Genomic DNA, 21,642 nt, shown 5'->3' on the forward strand with positions numbered 1-21,642 from the left:
AGGGAGGAGGAGAGCCCGGAGCAGCAGCCTGCAGCCTCTCTCTGGGCACCTGTCCCCAGCAGCAAGAAGCCAATCTTTTCTGCTCTCTGACACAGGAGAGTTACGTGACACCTCCCTGGGGTGCACCGGTGCACCGAGGAGGGTGTGAAATTCCTAGCTTCTTGGATAATTCCACTCCTTTCTCTCCCATAGCACATCAAAAAGCAAGTAAAAGCAATGTAATTATAGGGCTGATCCTGAAAACACCCATTTGCCTAAGGGAAAATCACTTGCAGCAATTACATGTAACAAATTACATGAGACTCTGTCACAATTGATTGCTTCACACCAACATAGGGAAACACCGTAGTTGAGAACAACACTGCAGTTGGGAGACTGGAGCACCTCCACATTTCGTCGGTCCACAGCCTCATCCCTCTACTCTCCCCTTCACCACCAACCCCACATAGGCTGGTGAGTGCCTCTGGGTGGGTGAGTGGTTAATTCTCAGACTGACTGAAAGTCCTTGCTTGGCCATTTCCTAGTTTGGGCAAATTACTTACCTATTTATACCTCAGTTTCCTTATTTGTAAAGTGAGGATAATAAATAGTATCTACCGCATGGGTTTGTTGGGATAATAAAATGAAATAGTGTCATAAAATACGTAGCATATGGCCCTGGTATCGTGGACCAAAAAGGGAAAGAGAAATGAAACAAAATAAAATTTCAGTGGCTGAGAGATTTCAAATGGAGTCACGAGGCCATTCTGGAGGTTATTCTTATGCACTATATAGATATCCCTTTTTATTTTTTAGTGTATTGGAATAGCTGGAGGGAAATACCTGAAACTGTTGAACTGCAACCCAGTAGCCTTGATTCTTGAAGATGATTGTATAACTATATAGCTTACACTGTGTGACTGTGTGATTGTGAAAACCTTGTGGCTCCCACTCCTTTTATCCAGTGTATGGACAGATGAATGGAAAAATCTGGACAAAAAGTAAATGAATAATAGGTAGGGATGGGGGATATGAGATGTTTGGGGTATTCTTTTTAACTGTAACTTTAATTCTTATTCTTTTTTGTGTAATGAAAATGTTCAAAAATTGATTGTGGTGATGAATGCACAACTATATAATGGTACTGTGAATAACTGTACATCGTGGATGATTGTATGTGAATATATCTCAATAAAGTTGAATTAAGAAAAAAAATACTTAGCATAGCAAATGTTGACTGTTATTATTAGGATATCTGATATGTCAAGAGAAGACAACTAATGTCAGTGGAAATCAGGAAAGTCAAAGCTCTGATAATTATTACAATGCACAGGGATGGGGATAGGAAAGAGAATGAAACAGCAAGGCATCAGCAAAGAGGTTTCAAGCCTCATCCAGGAGGATGTGGGGTGGGTGCAGTGAAAACCCTGCTCTGCACCACTTATTATTATCTGATCGGTGTTGACAGCCCTTCCCATCCTACCTGGAGAAGCCCATGAGAACTGAGTTGCTTGGATGCTGGGTCATATCCCACTGCATACCACCGCTTTGGTAGAGAAACAGGGCGTAGGACTTGCTCCCGTCCGTGGAGAGGATGGCCTGGTACGTGTTGGTCTAGGGGTTGGTTGGAGACAAGCATAGGGTTGCTCCTGAGAGATCTGCAGCCTCCTCCCTGAGGTCCCATCACTCACCCCATGCTCCTGCCCTGACACACACATCACTTGTTCCTGGTCTACTCAGAGCAAGGGCAGGGCTTAAAATGCTGGCAAACTTGGGACTGTGTAGGGCAGCTTTCACCTAGGTACCAAAGCACCTCCCATGGTGAGTTTGCCTTCTTTGTGACTATTTCGGGGAGGAGAGATAAAGGGCCCTGGGTAACAATTGAGTTAGAAGGGGGTTTGTAAGAGAAAATTAAAGGAAACTGGGAGATTAACCAGGACACCAGAGAACTGAGAGAGGCTAAATTAGCTTCCTTGGGGAGATTTAAGGATATTGTGCAAATGACCCCTTAGCCAGAATAGTGTGGGAGGACCAGCGGCTGGTGAGGCTGGAGCTTCTCAGAAGGTAGGACCCAACTAGGTGCCCAGCACTGTGCTTTGTACAGAGTAGGTAATCAATGAATTTTTGTTGATGAAATGAGTAACTTAAACTAGACGTGGGGAAGAAGTTCATAACTGTAAGAGCTCTGAGTCTCCAGAGGGAACACTAGAGAGATTGTGGGGCATGCCGCCTTTCCACTGGATGGCACTGTGGTTAGGAGGCAAGAGTTTGGAGTCAGAAAAACCTCAAGTTATAGACCTGGCTTTGCCATTTACCAGCTGGGTGACCTTCAGCAAGTTGCCTAACCTCTTACCATCACCTTCCTCATCTCTAAAATGTGCCTAATAATATCAGGTTGAACCATATTGAATGGTTAATAGTCAACCATTTTTGACCCACAAAAATTCCATTCCCTATGTTTCAACCTCAATAGCCTATTGCACTGGGCTGCTGGGAGATAATGTAAGTAAAGGGCTGAGGCAGGCCTGGCCCATGGGGAGTGCTTAGCAAACAGCGGTGGTGGTGGTGGTATTGTCATTGGCAATCTCTTCTTGGGTCAGAGAGGACATAGAAGAGTGACCCCTGCTGAGGAGTCTAGGGTGGCTGGCTTCCCGGTGGTACTCATTGGTGTACTTACCCCAAAGGTCCAGCGGGCGGGATAGGCAGGGGCTTTGACCCACGTGACCTTTAGGGTCCACCTGGCCTTGTAGTGCCTGGCGTCTGTGACCTTTACAATCCAAGACTCCACCTGCTGGACTAGCGGGTGGTAGTCATCATGGAGCGTCTTGTATTCCTAAGAAAGGAAGGCAGATAGGGACAAAGGAACCGCGCCCTGCTTCAGCACCCCAAGAGATCCCCACTTTCTGCATGGTGATCCCACTCAACTCAAGTCAACCCACACCATCCATCCTTCCCTCTCTCAGGCTTGCATTTTCACAGATAGTACCTCTGACCTTAAGATCAGTTCAAATTTTGGCTGCAGGGAAGCCTAGGGGTGTGTGGAGTGGAAGGTCAGGCCCTGAAATAACCATCAGCAAGGATGTGTGTGCTCCTCTGAATTGAAACATTTCGGGCCTACCACTCATGCATCTCGTAGCACAGACTGGCTTGGATTCCATAGCCCCTTGTGCACATTTACCTCTGCATGTTTGACTGGAGGCATCTTAAGGAGAGGCACCATATTTCTATACCTTTGGACTCTCTACTATGCCTTGTCCACAACAGAAACACAATTTACATTTGCATGCAGTAGCTTTCATTACATAGTTCCACTGCCTGGAAATAGTAACCTTATCTAGGAGTGTAGGCAGAGGTCCTGACTTGACTTATCCTTGTCAGGCTGTACCCCCTACAACCTACAACCTTATTTCACAATCAAATACCAAATTGTCCGCCCACCCCATCACCACCTACAGGCCTTCTCCTGAGTCTGTGACAGTTTAATGCTCCTTAGCTACTTCCTCTCAGTGCTCTACAACACTAAATCTAGCTCTTCCTTCCCCCCATATTTAAAGCAGTAATCCTGTGCCCACCCTGAGCCCAGGCTCTGGCAGCAGTAACACTCAGCACACCCTCCACCCAGCCCTTTTGTCTCTCCTTGCAGACTTCTGGGAGAGTCCAAGTGCCAGGATTTGAAAGGCCCACCTGGTAAAATATGGTTCCCTGATGGCTTGAGAAATCAGCATCATCCCAAAATGGAGCCACCAGGGCCACAGGGTCCCAGCCTGTGAAGCCACTAAGGGGTGGATTGGGGTAGGAGAAAATCTTGTAGTCTGATTCAGGGAAAATGATCTGGCCGTTATCTGTGAACTGAACACAAAGGTTCTTCCAGTTAGTATTTGGGGAGGGAGGCAGGGAAGGAACTTTCCAGCCTTGGGCCTGCTCCTTAGAATTGTGGCCCCCAAGGGTCAGAGATGCCAATGATCCTTGGAAGGTCATCTCATCCATCTCCCTGCCTCTTGGGAGAGCCCTCTTTGCATAGTGATGTCACACAAATACCTTCACCCTCATGACATTCCTCTCCTCCCAAGTCTTCCTAAGGTTGAAAGTTTTGCCCTGCTCCAGCAGCAGAGCCCCCACCCCAGACTACAGCAGACCTGCCCTCACAGAGTCAACCCCTCTTAGTAAATGCCCTGGGCCTCATCTTGAAGCTTGCACCACACTGTCACCCCCATTGCTCTTTAGCCCTCTCTCCTAGTACATCCTGACCAAGCCACCCCTTGCTGAGAGCCTCAGGGGCTAGGATTGTCATTTCAACCCTACTCCAAGACACATGGGGTACTTGGACCAGGGAACCAGAAAATAATTACAAAAAACATAAACAGCATGAAATGGTCAAGTTTAAGAAGTATAGCATCCTTCTCAAAAAAAAGCCCTCATGAAACAGTGGAGAGCTTACTGGGCCCTGGGGTCCCTTTTTCCTGGGGTAAAAATACATTTGTCCACATGGGCAGCAACCCCTGTCTTACTCAGCTAGAGCCCTGACATTATAGAAAATGTAAATGTCAATCAAGCCAGTGGCAGGGACACAATAGATGCCTAATACATTTGCATCCATTCTCCCTTCCTCTTGATCATGGGACCTTCTGTAAGTGCTGCCTGTGCTAGAAAGAGAAGCAAGGCCCAGGGAGCACAGGCCATGGGTCCTGAGCTTTAGTTACGGCCAAGGACTCACGTAGAGGGACTCCCGGAGAGAGAAGCCGAAGGGGAAGCCAATCTGGGGCTTGAAGAGTGGCGAGGTAAAGTCAACAATCCTCTTGACAAGCTCATGGTCACCAACTCTTGACCCGAAGGGGAAGAGGGAAACACCTGGGCAGTACAAACAGGAGTAACAAGTCTCCATGGGCCTTGATCTTCTTTAGGACTGAAAGAGATCCCCAGAGAGCATCTTCCAAGCCCCTCCTCCACCTCTATTCCCTTAGCAGCCCCAACAGGCCATAATCGGTAACCATGGAGAACTCCTCTCTCTCCCTCACCACTCACGTTTAACCCATCTCCTCATTTCACTTCCTGTACTGGGTTGAATAGTGTCCCCCAAAATTAATGTCTACCTGGAACCATGAATGTGACCTTATTTGGAAATAGGGTGTCTGCAAATGTAATTAGTAAAGATTAGATCATACTAGATTAGGGCAGGCACTAAATCCAATATGACTGGTGTCTTTGTAAGAATAATGAAATTTAGGCACAGAGACACACAGGGCAGATGGTCATGTGAAGACAGAGGTAAAGACTGGAGTTATACTGCCACAAGCCAAGGAATGTTAGAAGAGATAAGGATGGATCTTTCCCTAGAAGCTGTGGAGGGAGCATGGGTCTACCAACACCTTGATTTTGGACTTTAAGTCTCCAGAGCTGTGAGAGAATAAATTCCTGTTGTTTTGTGGTTCTTTTTATGGCAGCCCTAGGAAATTAATAGAACCCTTAATTTGGCACTCTTATCTTCAAGAACTTCTTAATAATCCTTAAAAACTTCCAACTCCAGTTCAGAGAATAACAGGTCCTGCTGTAGGAAACCAATAATTATTCTGCATCTGATATGGTACTCATAATTTTTGTAAGGGTTAAAAGACAAAGCTTCTCTGATACAGTGAAAATTAGTAATTGAAAGAACTTTTTATAGAATGAGATTTGTTTCCTAAGATAGGGTTACCTAGATGAACTTGAAGACTCCCTAGAATTTGTCCTAGGATCCCTTAGAAATTTGGAGGCTCCAATGTGAGAAATATTGGTCTAAATATTTCTGAAATGGATCTCCCCACTCCATACCTGTCTCCAGTAACCCATACAGACCCTTCCCTAGTCTTATTGGACTATCATAGCCGTCATCACCTTGCTCTACCCCCTTTCTCACTTGCCCAGTACAACTTCATTCTCCATACCAGCCCCCATAGTACGATCCATAAAATGCAAATCTAACCATGTCCTCCCTGGTTCCCATCACCTACGGGCTCCCTCATGCTGCAACTTCATCACCCTCTAACTTATTTCCAGTAACTCCAAATGCTTTGGGGATCTCTTCCGTCTGCAGTGCTGTGGGATTAATTTTCACTTCCATACCTTGTCACCACGGTCCAAGCCCTCCTCCCTGCCTGGAGTGCTTCCTCTCCCCCAGCTCCTATTTGCATTTGCTTGAAAGCCTCCCATTCTTTTTAACTCTACCCCTAAAGTACACCCCACCTTCCCTTGTGTGCAGTTATTACCCTGGGCTGATCCCTCTCACTGCACCTACCAGGGGTCTGTCTTACGGCCTCCTGTAAGGTCCTGTTGACCTTGGAGAATAGAGCCTGTTGGCAGCAGGCAGAGACTGAGCATTCAGTTACACAAATGCTCCTCTATAAAGGGGAGAAAGGAAGCAGCTAGACTTTCCATGATTCATATTGCAAAGTGGAAACACCCAGAAGTTACAGGACTAGCCCCACCCCCTTAATGCTCCCACATGGGATCCCATTGGTAGATCCAAATCTAGTTTCATGGCTCCAACTGCCACAACTATAACCCCACAATTAGATCAATCCCAGAGTGGAGAGGGCCCAGATCTATGGCATCACTTACCTTTCTCAGGCTTGATAGGGACTGGGGGATCTTTTGAGTGGGTGAAGGTGGATGTGCTGGGAGTGGAAGTTTTAAGGGTCCCGGAGGCTGTTAGTGGTAGTGGTGCTGCTGTGCTTCTCTTACTGTCTGTCCTCAGTGAGGCTGTGATCATTCCTGGACATGTAGGGAGAGAAGATAGGAGTGGGTCTTATGGTATAGATTTCAGGAGTTGGAAGAGAAAGCTGTAAATTCTATTGAATGTCATCTTGGGAAAATGGATCTTGTATGAACTCAAGGTCACTCCCAAAATACTACCTAAAGATAAGCAATTTTCTGCTGGAACATAAAGGATTAAAAGCCAACCAACAGTGCCCTAACACACTTCATCCTCTTTTTCTGAACCACCGACTCTCAATCCTAACCTGGAACTAGTTTATTGTCCTTTCTAAAGCACTCCTCTTGGCTGATTGAGCACAAATGACACTATAGGATGGAGACACTATAGAGTTCCAACCTATATGTTGTCTCCATATTCAAAATATGGACTGAGGATGCTGTGGGTAGTGGGAAAGTGCTAAGGAAGAAAAGTGCTGGGAACTGTGAATGAGGTAGTGGAACTCCAGGAGACTGAAGAACCAGGCACTAACAGAGACATGAAGATTTAATGGCTGGAGTATAAAAGACTGATGTTCACAGCTTGGTAACATTACTATAGAAAGAAAAGTCAGAGGAAACACAGTATATGGTGGTAGTAGAGTAGGAAAAGCACTTTCAGAATAATTAGATACTACAGAGTTACCAGGAGTGGGCCTGTTAAATGAGTAGGACGTAGGTGGAGAGGCCAAAGGCAGTATGGATTCAGCAGGTGCCCTGTGTTTGATGAGTCTGGGAAATGGCTGATGTCGCATCAGGGGAGGTGCTGGAGGAAAGTAATGTTGCTTGTCTCCCTGGGTCCCCTGACAGAAACTACAGAGACAGCCAAAGCAATGCTGCTGGTTGGCGAAAGTGATGTGTCTCCTGAGGTACCTAGGATGTTGTCAGGGATCGCAGGTGTTGCCCAATGTTCTGTGGTTGAAGGCTGGGTTGTGTGACTCATCCCAGAGGGCACTGGGGTAAAGGTTGTCATTATACCTGTGGTGGATGTATCCAGAGGAACAATTTCTGAAGCTGAGGGTCCATTTGAATAGGATGAAGAAGTTACAGTCGTGATTGTTCTGATTGTGTCGGGTCTGGGGAGACCTGATCTTGAAGTTTGGGGTTCTTGGGTGGTCTGTGCACCTTGAATGTGAGTTATCTGAGGAACAGCTGCTTGTTCATCAGTAAACATCCTGGTAACTAGTGGTGTTGTCTCCCTTATGGGTTCTGTGGTTGCAGGTGCATCCGAGGTGCTGTTGCCACTGACAGTAGGTGTGATTTCTACAGAATTCTCTTGGGTGGTGACAGGGTTAATAGGGCTAGACCACAATTCTGTTGCTGTATCAGCATCATTGGTTAGGGACAGTGCAAAGTAAGGCGTGGGGGTTAAGGCACAGATTGTGGTTGGTTGTGAAGTGCTATTCTCTGCAGCAGTCATGAGAGTGGTCCTGGAAGATGAGTGAGAGTTGGGTTCATCCAATGAAGTATGTATGGATCCAGCTGTACCAATAGGGTTACTGATGGACAGCAATTCAGTGGTTGAAGGAGTTTTGTGGCTGTCATTGGAGAGAGTTGGTGTAAAGGCTGCAGACTCACTGGAGGTGAATGTTTCTGATGGAGGACTTCCTAAAGATGATTGGCTGAATATGGTGGATGAAGCTGGAGTTGTGCCTGTCCAGGTAATGTCAGAAAGAAAAGAAGCCAATTTGCTGGTGTGCCCTGCAGTGGTTTCTATGCCTTCACTTTGGTGAGTCTGGGAAATTTCTGAAGTTGCGGCAGGTGAGGTGCGGGGGGAAGTAAACGTTGCTTGTTGAAGTGGGTCTCCTGAGACTGAGACTACAGCAGTGACCGCAACAATGGTGCTGGCTGGGGAAAGAGATGTGTCTCCTGACATTCCCAGGGTGGTGTCAAGGCTCGTTGGTGAGGCCCACTCTTCTACTGTCGGAGCCTGGGTTGTGTGACTCATCCCAGAGGGCACTGAGGTGGAGACTGTCACTGCATCTGTGGTGGCTGTATCCAGAGGAAGACTTTCTGAGGATGAGTGTCCACTTGGATAGGGTGAAGGAGCTGTAGCTGTGACTGTCCCGATGGTGTCGGTGTTGGGGAAAGCTGATCTCGAGGTTCGGGGCTGTTGGGTGGCCTGTGCGCCTTGAGTGTGAGTCATCTGAGAAACAGTTCCCGTCTCCACAGGAGAAATGTTGGTGGATAACGGTGTTGACTGCCTCGTGGATTCTGCGGTTGTAGAGGCATTCGAGGTGCTGCTGCCACTGACAGTAGGTGAGATGTCTCTGAGTTTTCCTTGGGTGGTGACTGGGCTGATGGGGCTAGACCACAATGCTGTTGCTGTGTCAGCATCGCCAGATGGGGACACTACAAGGGTAGGTGTGGGAGTGAAGGTGTAGGTTGTGGTTGGTGGTGAAGTGCTGGTGTCTGGAGTGGTCATGGGAGAGGGCCTGGGTGATGAATGAAATGTGGGTTCATCTGATCGAGTAAGTGTGGTTCCAGCTGTTCCAGTAGGGTTACTGGTAGGACTCACATAGGTTGGTGATGTGGTGGGGTTGGTGGCAGAAGCTACTGATCGGACAGCTACAGGACGGCCAGTGGTGGGTTCATCTGAGATGCCCACAGAGGAAGATGGAACCTGTGCGGTTTCTGTCAACGAGACACCCTCAGATCCTACAGGGTGAGCTGTGGTCACATGGTCACGGATGTCTGAAAAGCTTGTGCTTGCTGGGAGAACTTCTCCACTTGTGGACTGCATTGTAGAAAAGTGAGAGGTCACATCGCTCAGGGGGCCAGAAGTGACCGCAGGCGGTCCTTCAGTTGACCCAGTGGCCAAGTTTGGCATTCCTGTCTGAGGTGTGTGGCCGTCGCTGACTGGGGTTGAGGGAGACAGAGTGTGCCCCATGGCTTGTGGAGAGGTGTACACATTTGGTGCAGATGAAGGAGGTGAGGATATGGCTGTTGGGAAGGTGTCAGTCACCCGGGAGACTGAACTGACGGTTTCAGATCCGCTGATGGTTCCCGTACCTTTAGTCTGAGTTATCTGGGAAATGGATGGGCTTTCCTGTGACGGTGTGCTGAAAGAAGTGGAGATGGACTGTCCTGTTGGCCTACCAGTTGTTGAGGCCTCAGAGATGGTGGGAGTCGTGCCTTTAGGGAAAATGGTTTCTGGGGTAGTGTCAAGAGTGGTAGCACTGGACAACAATTCAGCGGTTGTAGGAGTTGTGTGGCTGTCACCGGAGAGAGTTGTTGTTAAGGGTGCCGTCTCACCTGAGGTGAATTTTTCTGGTGGAGGGCTTCCTGAGGATGCTTGCCTAAGTATGGTGAAGGAAGAGGGTGCACTTGTGGCCTCCCAGGTCGTCTCAGGCAACAAAGAAGCCCATTTGCCGGTGTGAGGAGCGCCAGTGGTCTCCGTGCCTTGAGGTTGGTGAGTCTGGGAAACGGCTGACTTTGCGTCAGGTGAGGTGCCGGAGGAAGGCGATGTTGCCTCTCTGCCCGAGCCCACTGAATCGGAGACTACGGAGGTGACCTGAGCAATGGTGCCGGTTGGGGAAAGTGATGCATCTCCCGAGATCCCCAGGGTGGTGTCGGGACTCATGGGTGGGGCCCCCTCTTCTGTTGTTGAAGCCCAGGTTGCGTGGCTCCTCCCAGAGGGCGTTGGGCTGGAGGCTGTCGGTGTATTCAGAGGAACACTTTCTGAGGCCGACTGTCCACTTGGATACGGTAAAGGAGTTGGAGCTGTGACTGTCCTGATCGTGTTGGTGCTGGGGAAACCTGATCTCGAGGTTTGGGATTCTTGGGTGGCGTGTGCACCTTGAGTGTTACTCATCTGGGTGACAGCTGCTGGTTCCGCAGGAGAAGTGCTGGCGGATGATGCTGTTGACTGCCTTGTGGGTTCTGCAGTTGCAGAGGCATCAGAGGTGCTGCGGCCACTGACGGTAGGTGAGACGTCTCCACCATTGCCTTGGGTGGTGACTGGGCTTAGTGGGCTAGACCCCAGTTCTGTTGCTGCGTCAGTAACACTGGATGAAGACACGGCAGAAGAAGGTGTGAGAGTGAAGGCGTGGCTTGTGGTTGGTTGCGAAGTGCTGGTGCCTGAAGCGGTCATCACAGTGGTCCTGGGAGATGAGTGAGAGGCGGTTTCATCTGATGAAGTGTGTGTGGATCCAGCTGTGCTGATAGGGTGACTGGTGGAACTCACATAGGTTGGTGATGTAATGGGGGTCGGTGGCGGGGGCTACTGATTGGACAGTGACAGGATGGCGAGTGGCGGTTTTGCGTGAGACGCCCACCGAGGAAGACGGAACTTGTGCGGTTTCTGTCAAGGAGACACTCTCAGAACCTACAGGATGAACTGCGGTCACATTGGCACGGGTGTCTGAAAAGCTTGTGCTTCTTGGGAGAACTTCTCCACTTGTGGACCACATTGTAGCAGGAGAATGAGAAGGCACATCGCTCACGATCCCAGAGCTGACCACAGGCGGTCCTTCAGTTGAGCCGGTGGGGAAGACTGACGTTGCTGTCTGGGGTGTGTGGCTCTCCCTGTCTGGTGATGAGGAAAATGTTGCAATGGGGCTTGAGGGTGACAGAGCTTGCCCCATGGATTCTGGAGAGCTGTGCCCATTTGGTGTGGATGAAGGAGGTGAGGCTATGGCTGTTGGGAAGCTATCAGCCACCCGGGAGACTGAACTGATGGTTTCTGATCTGCTGATGGTTCCTACGCCTTCAGTCTGAGCCTCCTGGGAAACGGATGTGGTCTCCTGGGTCGAGGTGCTGAAAGAAGTGGAGATGGACTCTCCTGTTGGCCTCCCGGTTGTTGAGGCCTCAGAGATGGTGGGAGAGATGTCGCTACGGAAAGTAGGAGACACGTTTCCCTTGGTTCCCTGGGTAGCGTGAAGAATGTTTGCGTCGGAAAACAATTCAGTGGTTGAAGGGGTTGTGTGGCTGTCACTGGAGAGAGTTGGTTTAAAGGCTACAGTCTTACCTGAGGTGAATCCTTCTGGCAGAGGACTCCCTGAAGATGTCTGGCTGGTTATGGTGGATGAAGAAGTGGCAGTTGTGCCCACCCAGGCCTTGTCAGTCAACAAAGAAGCTGATTTGCTGGTGTGAGGAACTGCAGTGGTCTCTCGGCCTCGACTTTCTTGAGTCAGGGAAATCGCTGATGTCGCGTCAGGCGAGGTGGCAGAGGAGGACGACGTGGCTTGTCCACCTGGGCCCCCTGAGACTGAGGATACGGAGGGTACCTGGGCAATGGTGCTGGTTGGGGAAAGAGATGTGTCTCCTGACATTCCCAGGGTGGTGTCAAGGCTCGTTGGTGAGGCCCACTCTTCTACTGTTGGAGCCTGGGTTGTGTGACTCATCCCAGAGGGCACTGAGGTGGAGACTGTCACTGCATCTGTGGTGGCTGTATCCAGAGGAAGACTTTCTGAGGATGAGTGTCCACTTGGATAGGGTGAAGGAGCTGTAGCTGTGACTGTCCCGATGGTGTCGGTGTTGGGGAAAGCTGATCTCGAGGTTCGGGGCTGTTGGGTGGCCTGTGAGCCTTGAGTGTGAGTCATCTGAGAAACAGTTCCCGTCTCCACAGGAGAAGTGTTGGTGGATAACGGTGTTGACTGCCTCGTGGATTCTGCGGTTGTAGAGGCATTCGAGGTGCTGCTGCCACTGACAGTAGGTGAGATGTCTCTGAGTTTTCCTTGGGTGGTGACTGGGCTGATGGGGCTAGACCACAATGCTGTTGCTGTGTCAGCATCGCCAGATGGGGACACTGCAAGGGTAGGTGTGGGAGTGAAGGTGTAGGTTGTGGTTGGTGGTGAAGTGCTGGTGTCTGGAGTGGTCATGGGAGAGGGCCTGGGTGATGAATGAAATGTGGGTTCATCTGATCGAGTAAGTGTGGTTCCAGCTGTTCCAGTAGGGTTACTGGTAGGACTCACATAGGTTGGTGATGTGGTGGGGTTGGTGGCAGAAGCTACTGATCGGACAGCTACAGGACGGCCAGTGGTGGGTTCATCTGAGATGCCCACAGAGGAAGATGGAACCTGTGCGGTTTCTGTCAACGAGACACCCTCAGATCCTACAGGGTGAGCTGTGGTCACATGGTCACGGATGTCTGAAAAGCTTGTGCTTGCTGGGAGAACTTCTCCACTTGTGGACTGCATTGTAGAAAAGTGAGAGGTCACATCGCTCAGGGGGCCAGAAGTGACCGCAGGCGGTCCTTCAGTTGACCCAGTGGCCAAGTTTGGCATTCCTGTCTGAGGTGTGTGGCCGTCGCTGACTGGGGTTGAGGGAGACAGAGTGTGCCCCATGGCTTGTGGAGAGGTGTACACATTTGGTGCAGATGAAGGAGGTGAGGATATGGCTGTTGGGAAGGTGTCAGTCACCCGGGAGACTGAACTGACGGTTTCAGATCCGCTGATGGTTCCCGTACCTTTAGTCTGAGTTATCTGGGAAATGGATGGGCTTTCCTGTGACGGTGTGCTGAAAGAAGTGGAGATGGACTGTCCTGTTGGCCTACCAGTTGTTGAGGCCTCAGAGATGGTGGGAGTCGTGCCTTTAGGGAAAATGGTTTCTGGGGTAGTGTCAAGAGTGGTAGCACTGGACAACAATTCAGCGGTTGTAGGAGTTGTGTGGCTGTCACCGGAGAGAGTTGTTGTTAAGGGTGCCGTCTCACCTGAGGTGAATTTTTCTGGTGGAGGGCTTCCTGAGGATGCTTGCCTAAGTATGGTGAAGGAAGAGGGTGCCCTTGTGCCCTCCCAGGTCGTCTCAGGCAACAAAGAAGCCCATTTGCCGGTGTGAGGAGCGCCAGTGGTCTCCGTGCCTTGAGGTTGGTGAGTCTGGGAAACGGCTGACTTTGCGTCAGGTGAGGTGCCGGAGGAAGGCGACGTTGCCTCTCTGCCCGAGCCCACTGAATCGGAGACTACGGAGGTGACCTGAGCAATGGTGCCGGTTGGGGAAAGTGATGCATCTCCCGAGATCCCCAGGGTGGTGTTGGGACTCATGGGTGGGGCCCCCTCTTCTGTTGTTGAAGCCCAGGTTGCGTGGCTCCTCCCAGAGGGCGTTGGGCTGGAGGCTGTCGGTGTATTCAGAGGAACACTTTCTGAGGCCGACTGTCCACTTGGATACGGTAAAGGAGTTGGAGCTGTGACTGTCCTGATCGTGTTGGTGCTGGGGAAACCTGATCTCGAGGTTTGGGATTCTTGGGTGGCGTGTGCACCTTGAGTGTTACTCATCTGGGTGACAGCTGCTGGTTCCGCAGGAGAAGTGCTGGCGGATGATGGTGTTGACTGCCTTGTGGGTTCTGCAGTTGCAGAGGCATCAGAGGTGCTGCGGCCACTGACGGTAGGTGAGACGTCTCCACCATTGCCTTGGGTGGTGACTGGGCTTAGTGGGCTAGACCCCAGTTCTGTTGCTGCGTCAGTAACACTGGATGAAGACACGGCAGAAGAAGGTGTGAGAGTGACGGCGTGGCTTGTGGTTGGTTGCGAAGTGCTGGTGCCTGAAGCGGTCATCACAGTGGTCCTGGGAGATGAGTGAGAGGCGGTTTCATCTGATGAAGTGTGTGTGGATCCAGCTGTGCTGATAGGGTGACTGGTGGAACTCACATAGGTTGGTGATGTAATGGGGTCGGTGGCGGGGGCTACTGATTGGACAGTGACAGGATGGCGAGTGGCGGTTTTGCGTGAGACGCCCACCGAGGAAGACGGAACTTGTGCGGTTTCTGTCAAGGAGACACTCTCAGAACCTACAGGATGAACTGCGGTCACATTGGCACGGGTGTCTGAAAAGCTTGTGCTTCTTGGGAGAACTTCTCCACTTGTGGACCACATTGTAGCAGGAGAATGAGAAGGCACATCGCTCACGATCCCAGAGCTGACCACAGGCGGTCCTTCAGTTGAGCCGGTGGGGAAGACTGACGTTGCTGTCTGGGGTGTGTGGCTCTCCCTGTCTGGTGATGAGGAAAATGTTGCAATGGGGCTTGAGGGTGACAGAGTTTGCCCCATGGATTCTGGAGAGCTGTGCCCATTTGGTGTGGATGAAGGAGGTGAGGCTATGGCTGTTGGGAAGCTATCAGCCACCCGGGAGACTGAACTGATGGTTTCTGATCTGCTGATGGTTCCTACGCCTTCAGTCTGAGCCTCCTGGGAAACGGATGGGGTCTCCTGGGACGAGGTGCTGAAAGAAGTGGAGATGGACTCTCCTGTTGGCCTCCCGGTTGTTGAGGCCTCAGAGATGGTGGGAGAGATGTCGCTACGGAAAGTAGGAGACACGTTTCCCTTGGTTCCCTGGGTAGCGTGAAGAATGTTTGCGTCGGAAAACAATTCAGTGGTTGAAGGGGTTGTGTGGCTGTCACTGGAGAGAGTTGGTTTAAAGGCTACAGTCTTACCTGAGGTGAATCCTTCTGGCAGAGGACTCCCTGAAGATGTCTGGCTGGTTATGGTGGATGAAGAAGTGGCAGTTGTGCCCACCCAGGCCTTGTCAGTCAACAAAGAAGCTGATTTGCTGGTGTGAGGAACTGCAGTGGTCTCTCGGCCTCGACTTTCTTGAGTCAGGGAAATCGCTGATGTCGCGTCAGGCGAGGTGGCAGAGGAGGACGACGTGGCTTGTCCACCTGGGCCCCCTGAGACTGAGGATACGGAGGGTACCTGGGCAATGGTGCTGGTTGGGGAAAGAGATGTGTCTCCTGACATTCCCAGGGTGGTGTCAAGGCTCGTTGGTGAGGCCCACTCTTCTACTGTTGGAGCCTGGGTTGTGTGACTCATCCCAGAGGGCACTGAGGTGGAGACTGTCACTGCATCTGTGGTGGCTGTATCCAGAGGAAGACTTTCTGAGGATGAGTGTCCACTTGGATAGGGTGAAGGAGCTGTAGCTGTGACTGTCCCGATGGTGTCGGTGTTGGGGAAAGCTGATCTCGAGGTTCGGGGCTGTTGGGTGGCCTGTGCGCCTTGAGTGTGAGTCATCTGAGAAACAGTTCCCGTCTCCACAGGAGAAGTGTTGGTGGATAACGGTGTTGACTGCCTCGTGGATTCTGCGGTTGTAGAGGCATTCGAGGTGCTGCTGCCACTGACAGTAGGTGAGATGTCTCTGAGTTTTCCTTGGGTGGTGACTGGGCTGATGGGGCTAGACCACAATGCTGTTGCTGTGTCAGCATCGCCAGATGGGGACACTGCAAGGGTAGGTGTGGGAGTGAAGGTGTAGGTTGTGGTTGGTGGTGAAGTGCTGGTGTCTGGAGTGGTCATGGGAGAGGGCCTGGGTGATGAATGAAATGTGGGTTCATCTGACAGAGTAAGTGTGGTTCCAGCTGTTCCAGTAGGGTTACTGGTAGGACTCACATAGGTTGGTGATGTAGTGGGGTTGGTGGCAGAAGCTACTGATCGGACAGCTACAGGACGGCCAGTGGTGGGTTCATCTGAGATGCCCACAGAGGAAGATGGAACCTGTGCGGTTTCTGTCAACGAGACACCCTCAGATCCTACAGGGTGAGCTGTGGTCACATGGTCACGGATGTCTGAAAAGCTTGTGCTTGCTGGGAGAACTTCTCCACTTGTGGACTGCATTGTAGAAAAGTGAGAGGTCACATCGCTCAGGGGGCCAGAAGTGACCGCAGGCGGTCCTTCAGTTGACCCAGTGGCCAAGTTTGGCATTCCTGTCTGAGGTGTGTGGCCATCGCTGACTGGGGTTGAGGGAGACAGAGTGTGCCCCATGGCTTGTGGAGAGGTGTACACATTTGGTGCAGATGAAGGAGGTGAGGATATGGCTGTTGGGAAGGTGTCAGTCACCCGGGAGACTGAACTGACGGTTTCAGATCCGCTGATGGTTCCCGTACCTTTAGTCTGAGTTATCTGGGAAATGGATGGGCTTTCCTGTGACGGTGTGCTGAAAGAAGTGGAGATGGACTGTCCTGTTGGCCTACCAGTTGTTGAGGCCTCAGAGATGGTGGGAGTCGTGCCTTTAGGGAAAATGGTTTCTGGGGTAGTGTCAAGAGTGGTAGCACTGGACAACAATTCAGCGGTTGTAGGAGTTGTGTGGCTGTCACCGGAGAGAGTTGTTGTTAAGGGTGCCGTCTCACCTGAGGTGAATTTTTCTGGTGGAGGGCTTCCTGAGGATGCTTGCCTAAGTATGGTGAAGGAAGAGGGTGCCCTTGTGCCCTCCCAGGTCGTCTCAGGCAACAAAGAAGCCCATTTGCCGGTGTGAGGAGCGCCAGTGGTCTCCGTGCCTTGAGGTTGGTGAGTCTGGGAAACGGCTGACTTTGCGTCAGGTGAGGTGCCGGAGGAAGGCGACGTTGCCTCTCTGCCCGAGCCCACTGAATCGGAGACTACGGAGGTGACCTGAGCAATGGTGCCGGTTGGGGAAAGTGATGCATCTCCCGAGATCCCCAGGGTGGTGTCGGGACTCATGGGTGGGGCCCCCTCTTCTGTTGTTGAAGCCCAGGTTGCGTGGCTCCTCCCAGAGGGCGTTGGGCTGGAGGCTGTCGGTGTATTCAGAGGAACACTTTCTGAGGCCGACTGTCCACTTGGATACGGTAAAGGAGTTGGAGCTGTGACTGTCCTGATCGTGTTGGTGCTGGGGAAACCTGATCTCGAGGTTTGGGATTCTTGGGTGGCGTGTGCACCTTGAGTGTTACTCATCTGGGTGACAGCTGCTGGTTCCGCAGGAGAAGTGCTGGCGGATGATGGTGTTGACTGCCTTGTGGGTTCTGCAGTTGCAGAGGCATCAGAGGTGCTGCGGCCACTGACGGTAGGTGAGACGTCTCCACCATTGCCTTGGGTGGTGACTGGGCTTAGTGGGCTAGACCCCAGTTCTGTTGCTGCGTCAGTAACACTGGATGAAGACACGGCAGAAGAAGGTGTGAGAGTGACGGCGTGGCTTGTGGTTGGTTGCGAAGTGCTGGTGCCTGAAGCGGTCATCACAGTGGTCCTGGGAGATGAGTGAGAGGCGGTTTCATCTGATGAAGTGTGTGTGGATCCAGCTGTGCTGATAGGGTGACTGGTGGAACTCACATAGGTTGGTGATGTAATGGGGTCGGTGGCGGGGGCTACTGATTGGACAGTGACAGGATGGCGAGTGGCGGTTTTGCGTGAGACGCCCACCGAGGAAGACGGAACTTGTGCGGTTTCTGTCAAGGAGACACTCTCAGAACCTACAGGATGAACTGCGGTCACATTGGCACGGGTGTCTGAAAAGCTTGTGCTTCTTGGGAGAACTTCTCCACTTGTGGACCACATTGTAGCAGGAGAATGAGAAGGCACATCGCTCACGATCCCAGAGCTGACCACAGGCGGTCCTTCAGTTGAGCCGGTGGGGAAGACTGACGTTGCTGTCTGGGGTGTGTGGCTCTCCCTGTCTGGTGATGAGGAAAATGTTGCAATGGGGCTTGAGGGTGACAGAGTTTGCCCCATGGATTCTGGAGAGCTGTGCCCATTTGGTGTGGATGAAGGAGGTGAGGCTATGGCTGTTGGGAAGCTATCAGCCACCCGGGAGACTGAACTGATGGTTTCTGATCTGCTGATGGTTCCTACGCCTTCAGTCTGAGCCTCCTGGGAAACGGATGGGGTCTCCTGGGACGAGGTGCTGAAAGAAGTGGAGATGGACTCTCCTGTTGGCCTCCCGGTTGTTGAGGCCTCAGAGATGGTGGGAGAGATGTCGCTACGGAAAGTAGGAGACACGTTTCCCTTGGTTCCCTGGGTAGCGTGAAGAATGTTTGCGTCGGAAAACAATTCAGTGGTTGAAGGGGTTGTGTGGCTGTCACTGGAGAGAGTTGGTTTAAAGGCTACAGTCTTACCTGAGGTGAATCCTTCTGGCAGAGGACTCCCTGAAGATGTCTGGCTGGTTATGGTGGATGAAGAAGTGGCAGTTGTGCCCACCCAGGCCTTGTCAGTCAACAAAGAAGCTGATTTGCTGGTGTGAGGAACTGCAGTGGTCTCTCGGCCTCGACTTTCTTGAGTCAGGGAAATCGCTGATGTCGCGTCAGGCGAGGGTGGCAGAGGAGGACGACGTGGCTTGTCCACCTGGGCCCCCTGAGACTGAGGATACGGAGGGTACCTGGGCAATGGTGCTGGTTGGGGAAAGAGATGTGTCTCCTGACATTCCCAGGGTGGTGTCAAGGCTCGTTGGTGAGGCCCACTCTTCTACTGTTGGAGCCTGGGTTGTGTGACTCATCCCAGAGGGCACTGAGGTGGAGACTGTCACTGCATCTGTGGTGGCTGTATCCAGAGGAAGACTTTCTGAGGATGAGTGTCCACTTGGATAGGGTGAAGGAGCTGTAGCTGTGACTGTCCCGATGGTGTCGGTGTTGGGGAAAGCTGATCTCGAGGTTCGGGGCTGTTGGGTGGCCTGTGCGCCTTGAGTGTGAGTCATCTGAGAAACAGTTCCCGTCTCCACAGGAGAAGTGTTGGTGGATAACGGTGTTGACTGCCTCGTGGATTCTGCGGTTGTAGAGGCATTCGAGGTGCTGCTGCCACTGACAGTAGGTGAGATGTCTCTGAGTTTTCCTTGGGTGGTGACTGGGCTGATGGGGCTAGACCACAATGCTGTTGCTGTGTCAGCATCGCCAGATGGGGACACTGCAAGGGTAGGTGTGGGAGTGAAGGTGTAGGTTGTGGTTGGTGGTGAAGTGCTGGTGTCTGGAGTGGTCATGGGAGAGGGCCTGGGTGATGAATGAAATGTGGGTTCATCTGACAGAGTAAGTGTGGTTCCAGCTGTTCCAGTAGGGTTACTGGTAGGACTCACATAGGTTGGTGATGTAGTGGGGTTGGTGGCAGAAGCTACTGATCGGACAGCTACAGGACGGCCAGTGGTGGGTTCATCTGAGATGCCCACAGAGGAAGATGGAACCTGTGCGGTTTCTGTCAACGAGACACCCTCAGATCCTACAGGGTGAGCTGTGGTCACATGGTCACGGATGTCTGAAAAGCTTGTGCTTGCTGGGAGAACTTCTCCACTTGTGGACTGCATTGTAGAAAAGTGAGAGGTCACATCGCTCAGGGGGCCAGAAGTGACCGCAGGCGGTCCTTCAGTTGACCCAGTGGCCAAGTTTGGCATTCCTGTCTGAGGTGTGTGGCCATCGCTGACTGGGGTTGAGGGAGACAGAGTGTGCCCCATGGCTTGTGGAGAGGTGTACACATTTGGTGCAGATGAAGGAGGTGAGGATATGGCTGTTGGGAAGGTGTCAGTCACCCGGGAGACTGAACTGACGGTTTCAGATCCGCTGATGGTTCCCGTACCTTTAGTCTGAGTTATCTGGGAAATGGATGGGCTTTCCTGTGACGGTGTGCTGAAAGAAGTGGAGATGGACTGTCCTGTTGGCCTACCAGTTGTTGAGGCCTCAGAGATGGTGGGAGTCGTGCCTTTAGGGAAAATGGTTTCTGGGGTAGTGTCAAGAGTGGTAGCACTGGACAACAATTCAGCGGTTGTAGGAGTTGTGTGGCTGTCACCGGAGAGAGTTGTTGTTAAGGGTGCCGTCTCACCTGAGGTGAATTTTTCTGGTGGAGGGCTTCCTGAGGATGCTTGCCTAAGTATGGTGAAGGAAGAGGGTGCCCTTGTGCCCTCCCAGGTCGTCTCAGGCAACAAAGAAGCCCATTTGCCGGTGTGAGGAGCGCCAGTGGTCTCCGTGCCTTGAGGTTGGTGAGTCTGGGAAACGGCTGACTTTGCGTCAGGTGAGGTGCCGGAGGAAGGCGACGTTGCCTCTCTGCCCGAGCCCACTGAATCGGAGACTACGGAGGTGACCTGAGCAATGGTGCCGGTTGGGGAAAGTGATGCATCTCCCGAGATCCCCAGGGTGGTGTTGGGACTCATGGGTGGGGCCCCCTCTTCTGTTGTTGAAGCCCAGGTTGCGTGGCTCCTCCCAGAGGGCGTTGGGCTGGAGGCTGTCGGTGTATTCAGAGGAACACTTTCTGAGGCCGACTGTCCACTTGGATACGGTAAAGGAGTTGGAGCTGTGACTGTCCTGATCGTGTTGGTGCTGGGGAAACCTGATCTCGAGGTTTGGGATTCTTGGGTGGCGTGTGCACCTTGAGTGTTACTCATCTGGGTGACAGCTGCTGGTTCCGCAGGAGAAGTGCTGGCGGATGATGGTGTTGACTGCCTTGTGGGTTCTGCAGTTGCAGAGGCATCAGAGGTGCTGCGGCCACTGACGGTAGGTGAGACGTCTCCACCATTGCCTTGGGTGGTGACTGGGCTTAGTGGGCTAGACCCCAGTTCTGTTGCTGCGTCAGTAACACTGGATGAAGACACGGCAGAAGAAGGTGTGAGAGTGAAGGCGTGGCTTGTGGTTGGTTGCGAAGTGCTGGTGCCTGAAGCGGTCATCACAGTGGTCCTGGGAGATGAGTGAGAGGCGGTTTCATCTGATGAAGTGTGTGTGGATCCAGCTGTGCTGATAGGGTGACTGGTGGAACTCACATAGGTTGGTGATGTAATGGGGTCGGTGGCGGGGGCTACTGATTGGACAGTGACAGGATGGCGAGTGGCGGTTTTGCGTGAGACGCCCACCGAGGAAGACGGAACTTGTGCGGTTTCTGTCAAGGAGACACTCTCAGAACCTACAGGATGAACTGCGGTCACATTGGCACGGGTGTCTGAAAAGCTTGTGCTTCTTGGGAGAACTTCTCCACTTGTGGACCACATTGTAGCAGGAGAATGAGAAGGCACATCGCTCACGATCCCAGAGCTGACCACAGGCGGTCCTTCAGTTGAGCCGGTGGGGAAGACTGACGTTGCTGTCTGGGGTGTGTGGCCCTCCCTGTCTGGTGATGAGGAAAATGTTGCAATGGGGGTTGAGGGTGACAGAGCTTGCCCCATGGATTCTGGAGAGCTGTGCCCATTTGGTGTGGATGAAGGAGGTGAGGCTATGGCTGTTGGGAAGCTATCAGCCACCCGGGAGACTGAACTGATGGTTTCTGATCTGCTGATGGTTCCTACGCCTTCAGTCTGAGCCTCCTGGGAAACGGATGGGGTCTCCTG

The 21,642-nt window shown here is 51.9% G+C and overlaps 1 protein-coding gene across 3 annotated transcripts in view; it reads right to left on the reverse strand.

Moving 5' to 3' along the window:
• The window catches only part of MUC4 (mucin 4, cell surface associated), a 75,808-nt gene that overhangs the window by 21,669 nt on the left and 32,497 nt on the right, over nt 1–21,642 (reverse strand). The window contains exons 1-6 of one of the 3 annotated variants that reach the window (XR_005217136.1): nt 11,675–18,226; nt 6,574–6,726; nt 4,694–4,827; nt 3,664–3,828; nt 2,657–2,812; nt 1,463–1,593 (exon numbers count right to left, since the gene is read on the reverse strand). Coding sequence is in view for 2 of the 3 variants with exons in the window: in XM_037837485.1 (XP_037693413.1) it covers nt 3,818–3,828; nt 6,574–6,726; nt 11,675–18,083 (6,573 nt within the window). In the remaining variant the exon portion in view is untranslated. Of the gene's footprint in view, nt 1–1,462; nt 1,594–2,656; nt 2,813–3,663; nt 3,829–4,693; nt 4,828–6,573; nt 6,727–11,674; nt 18,227–21,642 lie in introns of those variants that run through there. The other 2 variants (XM_037837491.1, XM_037837485.1) reach the window with 2 other exon arrangements.

Source organism: Choloepus didactylus, chromosome 1 (assembly GCF_015220235.1).
Source record: "Choloepus didactylus isolate mChoDid1 chromosome 1, mChoDid1.pri, whole genome shotgun sequence".
NCBI lineage: Eukaryota > Metazoa > Chordata > Mammalia > Pilosa > Megalonychidae > Choloepus > Choloepus didactylus.